Source organism: Apostichopus japonicus, chromosome 9 (assembly GCF_037975245.1).
Source record: "Apostichopus japonicus isolate 1M-3 chromosome 9, ASM3797524v1, whole genome shotgun sequence".
Classification (NCBI taxonomy): Eukaryota; Metazoa; Echinodermata; class Holothuroidea; order Aspidochirotida; family Stichopodidae; genus Apostichopus; species Apostichopus japonicus.
In genome coordinates, this window is record NC_092569.1 from 4,326,390 (window position 1) to 4,343,596 (window position 17,207).

At 37.3% G+C, this 17,207-nt stretch overlaps 1 protein-coding gene across 2 annotated transcripts; it reads left to right on the forward strand.

Annotated features, from left to right (window-relative positions):
- On the forward strand, positions 1–11,600 carry LOC139973042 (uncharacterized). 2 transcript variants are annotated; one of them, XM_071979397.1, is made up of 8 exons: positions 1–161; positions 1,516–1,650; positions 2,391–2,501; positions 3,535–3,684; positions 7,169–7,220; positions 7,879–7,961; positions 8,180–8,269; positions 11,240–11,600. In XM_071979397.1, exons 2-8 carry the CDS (start codon positions 1,552–1,554, stop codon positions 11,486–11,488), a joined length of 834 nt encoding a protein of 277 aa, XP_071835498.1. In that variant the 5' UTR covers positions 1–161; positions 1,516–1,551; the 3' UTR covers positions 11,489–11,600. The 2 variants fall into 2 exon arrangements, with proteins under 2 accessions (XP_071835498.1, XP_071835501.1); XM_071979400.1 differs by having other exon boundaries at positions 7,172–7,220.
- Positions 11,601–17,207: the final 5,607 nt, after the last annotated feature.

Here is a 17,207-nt window from a genome sequence, read left to right on the forward strand (position 1 = left end):
CAATTTAGCATTTAGTATAAAAAGAAACCCGCGAAGAATTAAATAGTATCACCGTGGTCACTCGTTTCAGTCTCAAGCAAGTTGTACTTCGAATGAGTTTCCGTTTATCTTGAATCAACCCTTTTATACCGTTTTCTGGTTAAGATTGTTATATTTATTGAGTAAGTACAGACTGCTGTCGAACAAGCTTAGAGAAAGCTCTACATTTTCAATTCGCCCAAGAAACTAGTTGGACCGTCTGCCTATAGCCTAGGCCTAGCTTAGGTCTTACGTTAGGCTACACCAAACGTTAGTTATATTGTCCTCACATAGTTGTGACGAATAGCCTAACATAAACTGTACAAAGGGTACTACGTAGGCGCAGTAGGATTCCAAGTTGGTTGGAGTTAGGCCTACGCTATGCGTAAAGGTAATACTACTTTAGTGTAATATTGCCTGATGTCAGACATAAAACCTGTAGGACACATGATTGCTAAGCTGCAATGCATAGCATAGACGGTACAATTATAGAATACAAGGCCATTCATTAACTCTTCCCAGCATCCGGATGCGCAGATGCGCGGTGAACCTGTACATGTCCGTAAAATTACACGTATGACGCCCTCTAAAATTCCATCACGTATTTCATTTTGACTCCGCATCCGCGCATCCACCTCGTGAGTACTACTACTAGGAAAGGACTTAAATAATTTTCGAAAGTTTCCCCATATACCATCACGTATTTCATTTTGACTCCGCATCCACGCATCCGCGCATCCACCACGGGAGCACTGGGAATGGACTTCAATAATTTTCGAAAAGTTTCAACATATACCATCACGTATTTCCAATACTGAAAGTCCCGTATGTACGAAGATATTCCACATCAATAGTGTGTCGTTCTTAAAAGGCATCCGTACATGTGCGACGCCCACTAAAATTCCGGAAGTACTAGGAAAGGACCTAGGAAATTTTTGACTCCGCATCCACGCATCCGCGCATCCACTCAAAAAGAAAGAACTGGGACTCTGACATTTTTTACTTACATACGTACTGGGGTGAGACTGAGCATCCGTGCATCCGGATGCTCAGATAGAATCATCGAGTGGCCCTGTATTCTATAATTACTCCGCATAGACATTGGGCCCTACAGTGCTAGGCCTAGGCAATACAGCAGTAGGGCTAGGCTAGTACTAGCCTACTACTACTAGTAGTAGTAGAAGTAATATGCCTACTTCCAACTTACTAAATTTAGAAAATTACTAGTCCATACATAACTTAACTTAGTCAGCCTAGTTGCAATTTAACAATGTCAGCCTTTTGCTAAAAAATGCAATGCAACTGGCTAAAATCAAGTGCGAGTGTCCACGAACAAATCATGAAAGAGTTGCAACTTACATATCTAAGTCTAAGATACCTTTATTTTTATCAATAACACCAATTTTATCAAAAAATTTATGAATAAAACTGTTGATTTCTACATGAATGAAAATTGCTACAACCTCATGAAATAACCCCTCCTTTTTCCATCATTAGCCTTAGAGAAGAAAATTTGCCTGAAGACTTGAAAAGATGAATATCAGTGCACAGTCAGCATCAAGTACACATTCAACTGGGACAGCCAGGAAACCAGCCAAAACCATCAAGTTGAAGACATTCCTGAATTCAAAGGTGCTGGACATCTTACCTCTTCATCTTCACCATCTTCAGAAGCCACAAATTGGAAATGGCTAACAGTGTCATAAAAAACTTCAAACTATTGTCATCTCAGAAGATTTGCAATTTCTTCCTCTACTAAGATAATGAATGTTTCTATCTGCTCCTCCCATACTGCTATTGTAGTTATAGAAATTAGAGGGTCTGCGCACAGTTATCTGATAGATGTGGGTCAGGCTGTACTTTGGGTCCTACTTGTGACTGGTCTGGTATCCACATTACATCAAATACGAATGATTATTTCTTTGTTATGAAAAGAACTTTCCGTTCAAAAAGGTAAAGACATTTTGTGATCTCAAGAGGTGCTGCGTTATATAGGATAATTTAAAACATTGAGGGAATTGCTATTATTGTTCCTGATAGAATGGTGACAGTCAAACATAGTTGGTTCTTTGATCAAAAGTTGAATGTTAAACTGAAGCCCTACCAACCCATCCCCCCCCCCCCCCTTGCCCTCCCATTTTGTAATTCATGTGTGCAGTGCCATACTAAAATTTAACATACCTCCTGATCATTCATAAATTTGGCAAATATTTTATCTATATTATTATCTACATGAAATACTGTACGATCAGAATCTATGATTGAAAGTTGTCAAAGTTGGCCTGCAAAAATTAAGTTACTCAAAACCATATTGAGTGAATATTTACATTATTTGTTTAATAATTTTGTGTTTAAATTGTACATTTCTGTAGGCTCCGCACAGCTCTCCCAGTCAACGTAAATCACTGCAGCAGTTACAGCCCTCTGCTGGAGATGACAGCAAACTTGTTGGAAAAGACGGATTCGTTCGAAGCGTAAATCAGGTGCGTATGAAATTTTATAATGTTTGCCGTTGAGTTTGAGAAAGTGTTGATGGATTTTACAAAAAAAAATGTTTACAATTGTATAATGGAAATCTATACTAATGACCACACTAAGCTGTTAGCTTAAAGCAAACTCTTGTATATTCTTAGGGAGATATCAGAGCATTCTATTTTCTATCTTTGCGATATTGAGGGGCTTTGAGCAAGTCTTGAAAATAAACTCACAGTGCCAATATACTTCAGCCTTTTTTCTGCTTTTCTAAGTGAAATTTTGATGAATGTGATGTTTGCAAATGTATGCCTTTGTCTGTTTAACAATATAAATCTAGTACTATAATCAAATTCAAATAACATTCTAAAATATGAACAGAAAAGGTGGGTGAAAAGGTTGGGACTGTTTCTCATACTTACAGAATAACATTTCTTTGGGAAAGCCAAATGTAAAACTGGAATAGTTTCCAAATTTATGCTCTTGGCAATCCAAGTGATAACCAAATGATAACCAAGTGATAACCCATTTATTACTTGTGATAACCAAGTGATAATTTGTGATAACCAAGTAATAACTTTAGCTTATTGTGGATTTTATAATCAAATTGGAATATATCGTGTTGCAAAATTTCACATAAAAATGAAAAGGAATGTTTTTTAATGTTTCTTGTTGTTTTGATTTTTCTTATTGGGTTATGAAGATTGCATACTTTGTTAATGGAATGGGTTAAAAAAGCAAATTGTTACTTTCCCATGTTTACATAAATTGACATCCTCGGTTTGGTGGCGTATCATGTTCCTGATTGCCTAATGTGATTAATTTTTTACTATTTCTCTTCCAGTTAAGCTGCAAATAGTTTGATGCAACAAATTTGTGTTTTAGTTCTTAGTCTAAAGAGATGGATATAACCACAAATGAAGGGGGGGGGGGAGGGACTAACAAATAATGTGGATGGAGACAAATAGGTATTTTAATGACTTAAAATAATTTCTATGTAGCCCTAAATCCTGTATCTTTTATTTTTTTATTGTCCTGCTACAGAAACCCCGAACTCCAAAGAGAAAGCGAGATGGAGATGGCGAGAAACCAGCAAAGAGGCATGCAAAGTTCATCGCCAAACCGAGCAAGAAATTTTCTGTTTACAAAGATATCACAGCTGAAGGATCAAAAAGCTCAGGAGAAACTGTCGCAGTGAGTTTTGTCTTTCTCTTTCTGATTTTCGATTCCAATGAAAATTGCTCCTTGTACGTAGTGTCATTTGAAACTGAACTGTGTAACAAATAATTATTATTACACCAATGTTAAAACAAAAGCTTCAGTGAAAATGAAAGAGAAATAGTAGGGAAGGTGGGTGGCAGATTTTTTGCAAGAGGACAAGGGGTTTATCCGTTGGTAAAACAGACGGTGACAAGGGGAACCAGCAGGTAGGAAAGGGGGCGGGGTTACGTCCTCCACAGATAGGAACAAAAGTCAAAATTTAATTGTTTTACCATTTTTCAATAAAAGCCAAAAATACAATTAAACTCACACCAGTAATAAAATTAATGATAACGATAATAAACACATTTCTTAATCACCCAAACTACGGGGGGGAAAGGTAACAACTGACCGCTGACCAATCAACATAGGAGGTTAAAACATGAGTCTTAAGTTGCAGTTTAAAAGAATACACAATAGGATAGTGTCAACTAACAATGGAGTTTCACAGACGAAGGGGCTTCAGACACCAATGCGCTGTCTCGAGTGTCTGCTGCTGTATTTATATTAACACCTTGAATTAGTATTATATTCTCATCCAAGAAGGATGCATCTAGCTGTTAATTAACTCTATGAGTTAATATTGAAATGGAAATGATGTACGATAGGCTTTCATGTTAATTTTTTGTCGTGATATAGGTAACAATGACTCTTGTCTAGATGTTTATTGCAGCATTAACAGTGCGCCAACCGACACGATTGTTGGAACTTGTGTATGGTGCATGGTGAGAATTGCTACATTGCAAACACACAAATTGTAACAGTCATGTTTTACAAGTCTTATCAGTCAGTGTTTTTACAGTAACATCCAATGTTACTTAAGTTTGTGGAACACGTTCGGTGCACTTAAGTGCAGGGAATTCTAGAGGATCACAATCAGAGCAACCATAAACAGGATAATACAAGATATAACACCACTCCACCAGAAACATGTGAGCTCGACAGCTGCCTCACATGTGCGATGTCTCCATCTCTATGACAATATTTTTCTGTACAGGAAAGGCTATAGAGTTAAATTTGTACGGTAATTAAAGTAATGACCGAATGCTTCAGTTAGTTTCCCTTCATGTTTGTATACCTGTGGGCTTTTTTACATCTGTGACTGTTATCATGTGTTGCTGTAAATTTAAATTACAACCATACCTGATTAAAAATTCACACATACTACATAAGAAGAACGAAAAGGGTAAAAATATGAACGTCATCAGTCGTAACCTCCGGTCGATTCCGAAACTAATCGTACAGTACTCGTGTAGGCAATAATCTACATAATGAAATGCACTGCATTAAATAATATTAGGCCAAAGTGTGGTAAACGTACGATGAAAAACGGTGAAGTTTAGTTCAGTTGCTGGCCACAAAAGTCAACGGTAAGTGGAACAGAAAAGTGTGTGAACAGGTTGGTTCCTTTTAGGATAAAGCAGGAAAAAAAGGGGCAGATATATGTAGATTAAAATTGTTTCTCAGGATAAGCATAGGATTATTTTTTGAGGCATAATTGTTTTTGATCATTTGGATAATCTACTGTACTTACTTGTAATGCTAGTAGAGTGTGCAGTAGACTCAATACGATGATATCGAGTCCAAAAAAGGGACTAGTAGATGGGATGGAGGTACAGGGTAGATAGAACTGATAGAAGAAATAAGCTCAGGCATTTTCAGTTATTAGTGGTCAAGCCTATGTTTACAATTTTGTTTACAATTTAGATTTATCGGTTAATGTCAGACTGAAGGTCCAGTAGCTGCAGAGAGGACAGGGGAGAGGGAGGATAAGGCCCTGTTTCTGTATATTTATTAAAATATTGGAGAAATTGGTGCAGGCAAGAATCTATTGAAATTGTATTTAGCATTATTAAGTTCAACCCATGTTTGAAAACCATGACCCAAAATAATGCAACAAACTAAAGCTATATTTTCCTCGAGCTCACTTATAACACAAAATTTTGTAGGCAGACCACATACATATAGCATACTCAAATAATAAATTTAATTACAAGAGATTGAAAATTGGAAGTCAGTGCCACACACATAGGCATAACTTAATGGTCTACAAAAGGGTGTCAAATATAATTCCTATAGGCCCCCTTTTCAAGTGGCTAGGACAATTTTAGTTGCTTGGCCTATCTGTTTTGATGTGTCCATCGTCTTGGCACGTGACCGCCAATGTTTGGCCAAACAGATCCCTGTGAAGGAAATGAATGGCATACTGCAGAGTCTGTTTTAGTCATTTAGTTGTTAAGTGCCTTCTTCTACCCATGTTATGCAATGAAGCATCGTGTATACATCGATTGGTGGAATTCATTATGCAATACACATGAAGTCAAAAAAGATTTAAACCTTGCACTTTTAATAGATCTTTCAAGTGGATCGATTGCAAATTGTTAACCTGGCTACGATAATTTTATTCGCTTGACCTTTTCTGTTTATAGTGTACATTGTCTTGAAATAAATGAATGGCATATTGCAGAATTGCTCTGTGTATAGCAGAAACTGTTTCAGGATCCAGTGCATTCTTCTTGAACCTATTTACATTACTTTCACTTTTACAATTTTGATAATGTTCCATTTTCAATGTACTTTTCAATCCGATAAGTAGATACAAGTAATTAATTGATAGGATCAAGTGCCTTCTACATCAGAAACCCATTGTTAAATGAAACAATATACACTGTACACTGATTGTGAAATTCAATTTAATACATTAAACATTAGAAATGACAACTTTTTAAACGTTGCACTTTTGATGGACGTTTTCCGAGTGGATTAATTATTATTCCTGGCTAGGACAGTTTAAGTTGCTTGGCTTTAAGTCTGGTTTCCTCATCAAAAGAATGGGCAAGTGCATGTGGTTCCCTCCGTAAGAGCTCAAAAGTCGCGAGGAAAGTCTGCTCTTACCTTGGTGTTTGTGGTTCAGGACCTCACCCTACATTTGGAATGGATAAATTATAAGCCTGCAGATAGCATGAATAGTGGCTGTTGTCCGTCAATCCATCCGTCCGTCTTGAGTTAGTGTTACTGCTGCCTGGAATACCATGTAAACCTACACCCGTAGACAGATTCATGAATGAGTTGAGCCTTGAAATATAGCCTGCATATCACACTTCCATAATTGGCAATACCTGCACCCCCCTTTTCCCTTCCTCTGAATTTACACTGAATGAACCATTACGTCTTTTCATCTCATAAGACTTATCTCTCCTTAGCTTGGGACACCTCTTTATTAGGAAAATATGCTCACTCAAACTTGTTTTAATGAAAAGTAATAGTTTCCTATTTCGCTCAAAATTCTTTCATTGTGACTGTTGAGAGCAAACTTGCTTTTTGTCAAAGAATATGAAAACAAGGTATTTTTCTCAATGTCTTGTTCGAGTCTTGGCACACTCTGATGTGATTATTTTTGTGATGTTCTTGTCCGTAGCAGAAGACAAAGAAAACCCCAGAGGAAGAGGCATATGAGCTGATGGTACAAGGTATGAAATTTGGGCTTTCTTTCTATTTTCTGTTTAAATTTGTTAAAATGTTTTATTGCTCTGTGCATACTACTGTACTCCCTCTTCCTAACCCAGATGACACTATGAACATACAAATTGACTGTTCCTACAGTACTTTTTTAATAGCAAAAATTGCATTCTTTCTGTAGCAATGTAAAATCAAACAAGAGAAATAAGAAACAAATGAATAAAGGAAGAAAAAATAGAAGGTGGTTTGGTCTGATGCTGCAGTGCAGGTATTTCATATTGCTGAAGTTAGTTTTCTACTGCTACACTTAGTGACACACAGGTTGGACTTCATGCCCCACTGTGTGAACTTAGTGCCACATGGCATGAACTTAATGCCCCATGGTATGAACTTAATACCCCACAGGATGAAAGTTGTGCCCCACATGATAAAATTAGTGCCACATGGTATGAAGTTAATGCCCGACCGTATGAACTTAATGCCCCATGGTATGAACCTAATACCCACAGGATGAAATTAGTGCCCAACATAATGAAATAAGTGCCCACATGATGAACTTTAAGGCGTGGAAAGAGATGAATCTGAAGCTAATTGTACTAAGATATTGATTTGGAAACAGAACAATGGATCTTCGTGTGATGTTTACATTCTATTTATTTTGATTTACAGAGGAAATTCCAGAGAAATATTGGGAAGATATTGCTGAAGAAAGAAGGGTAGCTCTTGAAAATACCTTGAATGAGAATGAGAGGGTAAGACATATATCAATATTGATTTTTCTTTCAACATTTTCAGTAAAAGATTCAAATTTCTCTTTAGAATTATCTTAATCTTGAAAAGACTGTGATTTGCAAGAGTCTAGTTACCACTTGGTATTAATATTAAGTATTTTGTGTTTACTCTAAGCTTTTACATTTCATAATAAGTTTAGAGTTGATTTATGCTTTTACGTGCTATCTCTTCCATTCAGCTGCACACAGAAGTTAATGATCTTAAAGAGGAGAACCAGAGGTTAAAGGTCACAGCCGATCAAGCAGTCTACCTCGCTGAAGTCGTTCAGGTGAGTAATATTGTGGTTGCTTTAAATTTTAAATTCTGATATTTAATGAGGGCAGTTTGCTGCACCTACTCATGTATGAAGATATAAAATATGACGAACAACGTCAGCTGGTGTCTACACTTCATCTCCAAGGTCTCTCATTTATGAGATGATTTAGGAAAATGTCAATTTTGGATGTCTCAAAGGTTGTTTACTAATTAATAACATAGAAAATAAGATATCACCTTTTCACTGTATCTTTCTTCCTGCAAGTGGAAAGGGTTTGGGGTGGGGGGGGTGGGCATGTGGATGATTAGCATGTGGTTTCAATGTCTCAAAGGTCGTTTACTAATTATTAACATAGAAAATAAGATATCACCTTTTCACTTTATCTTTCTTCCTGAAAGTGGAAAGGGTTTGGGGCGGGGGGGGGGGGGATTAGCATGTGGTTTCAATGTCTCAAAGGTCGTTTACTAATTAATAACATAGAAAATAAGATATCACCTTTTCACTTTATCTTTCTTCCTGAGAGTGGAAAGGGTTTGGGACGGGGGGGGGGGGGGGCATGTGGATGATCAATATGTGGTTTATTTTTCGTAGAAAATGGTCTTTTCACATATATGTTGAATTTTGCAGGTCTGAAATATAAGCTACAGTAAATATTCTTCAGATTACATAAACATTAGGTTGTTAGTTCACTTTGAAAGAATGGAGAGAACACCAAATTTCTTTTTATCTGCTGACATATGCCACCACTTTGAAAAACACAAAACTAATTAGCCACTTCAGCACCCATATCATATGTCATATATGCTTCTCATACTGTGAAGCCAAAAACACAGAAGGGAAAGAAAGAAAGGAAACAAACATATATAGAGCTTTGTTTGGAACAAGATTTTGACAAGTTTGACCTGATTTTGACAAGATTTTGACCTGGAATACTGTAGTTTTACTTTTTTCCTTTTTTTTATAATTTTCAAATTAACTGCCACTGGAGTAATTCATATATATGTATATATATATATGTATATATATGCATGTGTGATATCAAATGTGTATGACGATGTTGTGTAACAGTTTTATTGGCAACATTGTTACGGTAGTATTTATATTGTAACTTTCATCAAGAGACTTGGATAAAACGGCTTTGATAGTGATATAGATTAAGTACCAGCAACATTGAAACAGAATAAACGAGCAAGTTGGACCTTTTAAAACGTTTTGATAAACAATCTGTTTGTGATGACTGAATCTGTTTACCATTAGGAGAGAATTTCTACATCTGTAGTTTTAATCATATGTTTGAAGTTGCAACTTATTGATTGCAGCAATCACCACCTTATGTAGGTGAGAAAATGATTATTTAAACAGACTGCAAGCAGCTGTGTGTGAACATTGTCTGTGCATGTAGCCATTCATGGAATGAACTTGAAAAACATTTTTTTCAAAAAGATTGACTGAAGCTGATATGGCCAATGGCCAGTTTGTGGCAATTGCATTTTTTAGCTCATACCAGCATGCTGGTGTGAGCTATTGTTACAGTGCGGCGTCTATCACTCTATCATTCTATCACTCTATCACTCTATCCGTCAACAATTGGTAAAACCGCTCCCACTCGCACAGTGTTTGTTGGAATTCCCTGAAACTTGGACACAAGGACCATTGGGTATAGGGCCATCAGAGATGGTCCGAAATTTGGGGTCAAAGGTCACCTGTGGGCCGTAATGGGCCATTTTGTGGAAATACGCAAAATGCTTCTTCTCCTACAGATTTCATGGTACAATGTTGAGGGTTTGTCACGATAGTACTATGGAAGTTTTACCTTCAGAGTGTTCATGAATTTGAGATCAAAGATCAACTAGGGGTCTTTTGTGGCCCGGGCCGTGGCCCTATATTTTCAAATTGCTCCTGTTCGTACAGTGTATGGCCAGTTATAATGAAACTTGGTCACAACGTTCCTCGGGATGAGAGTTACGAGGGGTGTTCGGAAAATTGAGGTCAAATGTCATTTAGGGGGTCATCGGGGGTCATTCTTTGTAATATTTTCAAATATCTCAATCTCCTCAAGATTTTGATGGATCATATTCAAAGTTGAACTGATGATTGTTGGATTGTGTATGAATAAGGTGATGCCTAATAATTTTTGGTCAAAAGTTAATTAATTACAATTAATGCCCATTGTTTAAAAAAAATCTGAGCCTTCACTTTTAGCCAAAGCTCCTTTAATTTGTCTCCCAGTCTCTGCAGTGTTTGTTTACATTTGTGGTTAAGCTCTGCAGAGGCTGTTAGTGGAATTAAAGCAGGACTGGGAGTTGTTATTAACTGTTGAACTGTAAGCATGAGAGCCCTATAGCCAATCAGCACTTGCCGATTCTTAGAAGTCTTTGAGCCTGAGGTATGTAGGTAGCTTGTAAAGTTATATAGGGAGTGCTTGTGAAGTTATCACTGCTAAGGTAGAGGGGAGAAGGTTTAATAGGGTACAGTAGGTCAGTGGTATTGTTTGAGAGAGTGGGTAAAATAGGATTTAAAGGGGAAAATAGGAATTATAGCCAGTGGTGTGGCCAGGATTCTGCTAACAGAGGGGGGGGGGGTATCCCTCATGGGCCCAAAATTGGTTTTGTGGGCCCTACATTTTTAAGCTCGAAAAGGTATGAGCTTCTGCACCATTGGTGCTCTAGTTTCCCCAGTGGTACTAAAGATGTGACATTGGGGTTACCCCTTCATGGAAGATGTCCACATTCCATGAAGGAAACTGAACTGTGGATATCAATATGGAACTGAGACACCATTCAACTCTTTTTTTAAATGCAGGCTGAAGAAAGCCTCTTATAAGACCATGCTTGTTTTTAAGAGACTTTTACTGTTGTGTTTTGTGGCTTATTTGTGGCAAGTTTAAAATACTTTGTAAAGAACTACCCAGTAGTGCTTAAACATTTTGAAGTAGCATAAAAAAAATTCAAGTTGACTCATGTAGCTACTTTTCATTGCCAGGATCTCCTTGGAGAGAAGGAAGAGGAAGAGGATGGGGAGAAGGAGGATGAAGATGAGATTAAATGTGAAGAAAGATTGAAAGAGGATGAGGGAGATGCAGTGAATACAGAAGAAGATGGAAATGACAGAAAGCTGAACCAAAACTGCACACGAGAGGAGAGTAGTGAGGAGGAAACGGAGAGCAACAGTAGGTCAGAGGACGACGAAGAAAATGTCGAGAGTGAATCAGAAAGCAACGACTGTAGATAACATGTTTCATAGAAAAGAGGTTTATCAAACCTACCGAGCAATGATCCATACCAAACAATTGATCAGGCATAAAGTAGATGCACTGGTAGATATTGTTTTATTTTGTCCACTCACAAACAATTCAGCAGTGCTTAATTTAAATACATTTTGAGTTGTACAAAACTGTTGGCCACACACCATTGCTTTCATTGGCATTAATCCCCATAATATAGTTGACATTAATACCCTTATGGTTTCCCCCATCCGTTGACCAGTGTTAGGATCTGGCTTAACAACATCTGAAATAGAAAAAGCTTGTCGTCATGGATGGGCTCAAGAAAACAAGGTCTGATTGAGGTAGGGAAGGAGGCGGATAGAATGGGCAGAACTGTGCTAGAGACTTTGAAATATTTGGAGAGCGTTGTGTTTGTGGCTGGTCCTTCACCCTTACCCCACCCCGCTCCACCCCTCCTCGTCATTACACATACTTGATGTGTAATTAGAATAAGATCCTTTTGGAGTGTTGGCTGTGCTCGAGAAAATAGGTCGGACTGGAGCAGGATGAGAGGAGCAGCACTAAGGCTTGGATCTCAATGTATTTATGAGCAAATTGAGATTTTAAAGGGTTGACATGCAACATGCATGGTGTTATTAAGGGTAGCAGCAATAATAAGCTATTTAAGCAGATGCCAAAGATTTGACAATAATTTGTGGAGAACATCTCAGTGAGATAAAAGAAAGAAAATATGTTAAAGAGTCAACACCCCTTTTGATATGATTGTATAGTAGGCAATCTTTTATTGACCTCTACTGGAAATAAAATATATTAGAAGCTGCTCTTACTGTGGACAGATACTGAACATCCTCAATTAACCTCGTTAAAAGGGGAAAGGAAAAACAACAGGATTGATTGTCACTGACCTATCGACAAATGGGAGGAAAATGTTTATCTCAGGAAGTTTGGTGGTGTTGATTCCAGAAGAAAGTTTGTGACTTTTAATGCACAAGTTTCATTATTATGATATTATTCAATGGTCTGGTACCAAGCTATTGGCCATGGGAGGGGTGATGAATGTGTGCACTTTGTTAAACACTAGTACCAATTTTTTAGGGGGGAAGTGGTTGTTATACCCTTTTTGGGAGGGTGGAGGTGGGGGGACGGTTGGGGGATGGTGGGGGAGGGGAGGGTGGAGGTGGGGAGGGGAGGGGATTGATTTTCAAGTTCAACTGTTGGGCAGTTTTTCTGCATTTTTTTTAGCTCTAATGTAAAGAAACCATATTGTTGTCCTAAAGTTAACTTTGTTTCTTCTTTGTTCTTGTTTTGGGGTGGAGGGATGGAGGAATTTCTTGTCAGATGTATCTTTTAGGGTTTGTTTACAACAATACCCCATTGTTTCAGTAGTACCTATACAGACTGTCACTTTTGGTTTGATAATTAAATCGTCCTCAACAGTGTGGTACAATTAACATTATGATGGACATTGCATCGGATACTTTACTTTGTATATTTTGTAAAATAATTACTTAAATTTTTTATCTTTCATTTCTATTCGTTATTTTATTCCGTCATTTGGAAAATAAAAGACAAATGAGACAAAGCAATTGTTTGTATCGGAATATTCTTTTCTCAAGAAGAACTACATATTTATGTATATTTTTACATTTCCATACATAAAATTTTTACATTGCTATACATAAAATAGTTCAATGGATAGTAAAACTCTTTGAACATTAAATTTCAGTACTCCTTTGTCATTTTACATTACTCTCATAAAGATCTTACAATAAGGTCAGTAAAACGCACACGAAGTTTTAACATGGGCATAGGAGCCCAATTTTTGGGGGTTGGGGGGGGGGAGGAGCTGTAACGATGTGCCCGAAAAATGTAACATATAGTAGGGCGTACTGGTGAGATCCAATTGAAATTCGAATTACTTATGAGGAATGCCAACAGTGATATATACCATAACATCATCTTGGACAGAGAAGGAAACCGTGGAGTGTGAACTGTGTTTAAACTCCACAACATCAATGTCAGATAAGTTTTGTTAATCTCTTCATTTTTAGTGATATGTACCGTGTAAATGTCTCTTATACTCACTTAAGTGATGTGGAGAAAACAATTTAGCTGTCAGGCAAGCTTAGAACATTAGTCTACTGTAATTATTTGAGGCTGAATACATTACGTAACTACTGACTCTCATCAAACAAGATTATTGCAGTTTTTTTTTTTTTTTGCTGTGACCGAAACAACATCAGTATATTGCCCGCATTTTCACAGAAATATCTTGTTGTGGGGTTGCGTTGGCCACCCCTCCCACCCTCCCTCCTACAACTATGTCTTAACTGCAACAATCTCGTGGTGGTGGGGAGGGATGCCCTCCAAAGAGATATATTTTGTAAATTTGAACCGTACGCAGATGCAAAATGCTGCTATATTTTGCAAGTTTCAAATCTATGTTGAAGAATGTTGTACTGTACATGTTTATATTCAGTTCAAACAGGAGACATGGGTTCAACCACGTACACGCCTCGTGATTGGATAAAGCCCTCCCTCTCATCACAAGGAGTAGACCCAGTACGTGGTTGCTTCTCTGCCTCCTTTTCCCGATGTTTTAATTTCCTCAAGTATCCCAGAATTTAACCTATTGTCTTCCAATGATTATCATTATCCATTGTCTAAGACTTTCTAGCGGATACTAATCACACAGAAACAATAATATTTATCTTTGAAGTGTTCTACAGATAGCCTATTGTTTCACTTCCTGCTAGGATCAAGATTGTGTCAGTTACATTGTTTTCCTTTTTAAGGGTTTGCGATGTCCCATTACTTTGAGATGAGGAGGACGGGGGGGGGGGGGGATGGCGGAGAGAGGGAGTGACGTCAGCAGGATGTATGCTTAAAATAGAACGGAATGTTTGCTAGTCAGGATAGTTGCTAATAATACTTTTAAACCATCTTTGAAAACGAAAAATGTTTTGACTATAAATGTTTGAATAAGTAACACAATAGTCATAGATATAGTTATAGTTATTTTGTCAGCATGTGATGTCGCTTTGTTTGTTGTCATAATTTTGAAATGAAAGTAAACTACATTGCTACAAAATAACAATGCCAGTTTTTACGAATAGATTATGCTTTAGACATATCATTGGTAACAGGTGGATTTCGGTTATTCTCAGCTGTGAAACTAGGCGTGTTAGCCGGATATGATTTAACGTTTACTCTGTTGGGGTGTGTGGGTTTTGGCAACGCGAATCACAACAAGAAGTTGAAACCACAAAATCAGCACATTATCGAAAGATCCAGATATCTGATAAAAGCTCTGCTAAGGGTTTACAAATGCTTAGTTAAAGTGGTAGGGAGTTTGAACGAACATTTGTATCATTCTTGTTGTTGTTTTCTGACTTTGGTAACCGATTTATCACGTTTCCAGGAATTCAACTGGTTCTAACTGTGTGTCTTAATTTTGCTGGAATTTGGGTGAAACTGTATAGAAAATTATTTTGGTGTTGGTTAATGAAACATTTCCCAATTTGCGCTAATGGCAACAAGATGAACCGTTTGTGCTAACTTAACAAGGTAAACCGTTTGTACTTTAAAGACGATTAACCGTTTGTGCGTTAACCTTTGTGGCTTGAAAACAGTATAAGAATGTCATAATGACCTGAATTATAAAATTTTACACTTCCTTTCAAATTTCGTGAGATGAAACCTTAAAAGTTTGACTGTAGCCAGAAAGAATAATATTCTGACATGTTTCGAGCTTCTCCGAAACAGTATCAGTGATTGCAACTATGACCAATTGACTAGGAAACAAATAAAACCCATCATGTATTTTTACCGGTCGGGTGTATGTCTGTAGGGTTTGAATGTAGCATAACACGACATGAACGTCTTACATGCAGAATAGGAACACTTGGTATAACATAACAGGATTACCACTATTAAATTGTACTGATGTTATTTCCAACCAATGAGCATTCGCCCTTTAAGATTTTCCCGGATGAAACCTATGTTAAAGGAGGCAATGCTGATGTTTCATATATTAAGCGACAATCCTATCAATGTGGCTATAATGCCAAATGGAACAAAATAATATTTTAGAATTTTACAGTTAAGTTTTCGTGAAGCTTTTCTCAGGTTTAGCCTATATATGAAACTTACTCCTAGAAAAAGTCACCATCCTAGAATCCTAGACACTCTCCAAGGATGAATTCTTGAAATTGAAAGTTACAATTGACTAACTTAAGAGTGAGATAATTATATTAATTAATAAAATCATATTACTGTTATATAAAAAATATACAAGAAGCACTATATATAGTAAAAAATATTTTATTTGATAATTTTTTTAAATTCATTTTATACCATGTTTGTATCAACATTGAACTCAATTAATTTCAATTGTATATACGTACTGTAAGGATACAAGTACAACATTTATCCCTTACACATGTGCCACATGTACGTCAAGCTTATCGCAAGGCATTTGGGGGGGGGGGGGGTTCTTTAAATTAAAATTCGTCAGTAATCCTTCCAAATAAGCTTGAAGGTGAAATACTGGTCACCCATTACTCGAAATTACTAAAACAGGACATTTTTACGGCCATCATGAAAAGCAGTCTTCTGTCACTGAAATGGATAATGGTCTAATTAAGAATTCATTAGAGGGTGGAACTGCCAGGGGAGGTACGTTTTCTTTATCAGCTATATATGTTAGCGTGTTCAAATTTAGAGTGTAACTTAAAGGCATTGAAGACTCGCCCCAAACCGCGTGCGGCCATCTGAAAACGTTAACTTTCCGTTGCTTATAAGTGAGCTACAAAATGCAGACAGCACAGTAATGGAACGTGCTACCTTGTTATCTTTAGCTGGACCTGAGATGCCCACCGCTGTATGATTTGTACACTGTGCTGTGGGTATTGACCGCAGCTGTATGTACTGACTGTACACTAGTGTCTAATTACCGATGGTATAGCAAGCTGTGTGTGTGTATTTTCGATGGTGGTGTCTAACACTTCTGTTGCACCTCATTCGAAACTAGGTCAGATTACCGGCATTAGACGTTTCTTTTTGCGCGAGTCTTCACACCCTTTAAGCATACTAACATCGATGGCCAGTCTGGTGAATTTTAATTAAATAAAAGAAAACTCAGCTACCGCATGACTTATACAGTACGATGAAAAAGTCTTGTCACGAACACCTCCACACAGCTGAAAGAATTCTTGTTCTGATATGGAGATATTCTGGTTCAAAGGTCATCTTATAGTCATCTTATCAGCGTGTGACGTCGCTTTGTTTATTGTCATAACATGCATGAAAATGAAAGTAAGCTATACATTGTTACAAAATAACAATGCCAGTTTGTACGAATAGGTTAAATAGATTTAGTCATATTTTTCTATTTATGTGACCGAACACATAAACTATAATATATCCCCAACTACAGGGAGTCAAATTTAGGTTAGCTGTTCGATGGATGTGTTCTTCATAAATATCTAAATATAGCATGCCGTAAGTAAGGAATGATCGTTAGGTTTCTCCCCCCCCCCCCCCCATTCCCTTTAAATTTTGAAGGGAAAAAACCCCAACCATTGTTAAGCAAAAATTGATGGCCATCTTAATATTTCCTTCATCCTGTTGAACTCACCGTGAATGGCTAGCTGCCAAGAAGACATAACAAAGGCGATTTGTTATGCCAAGGGAGGAAACATTAAACGGTTGAATGTGTAATTA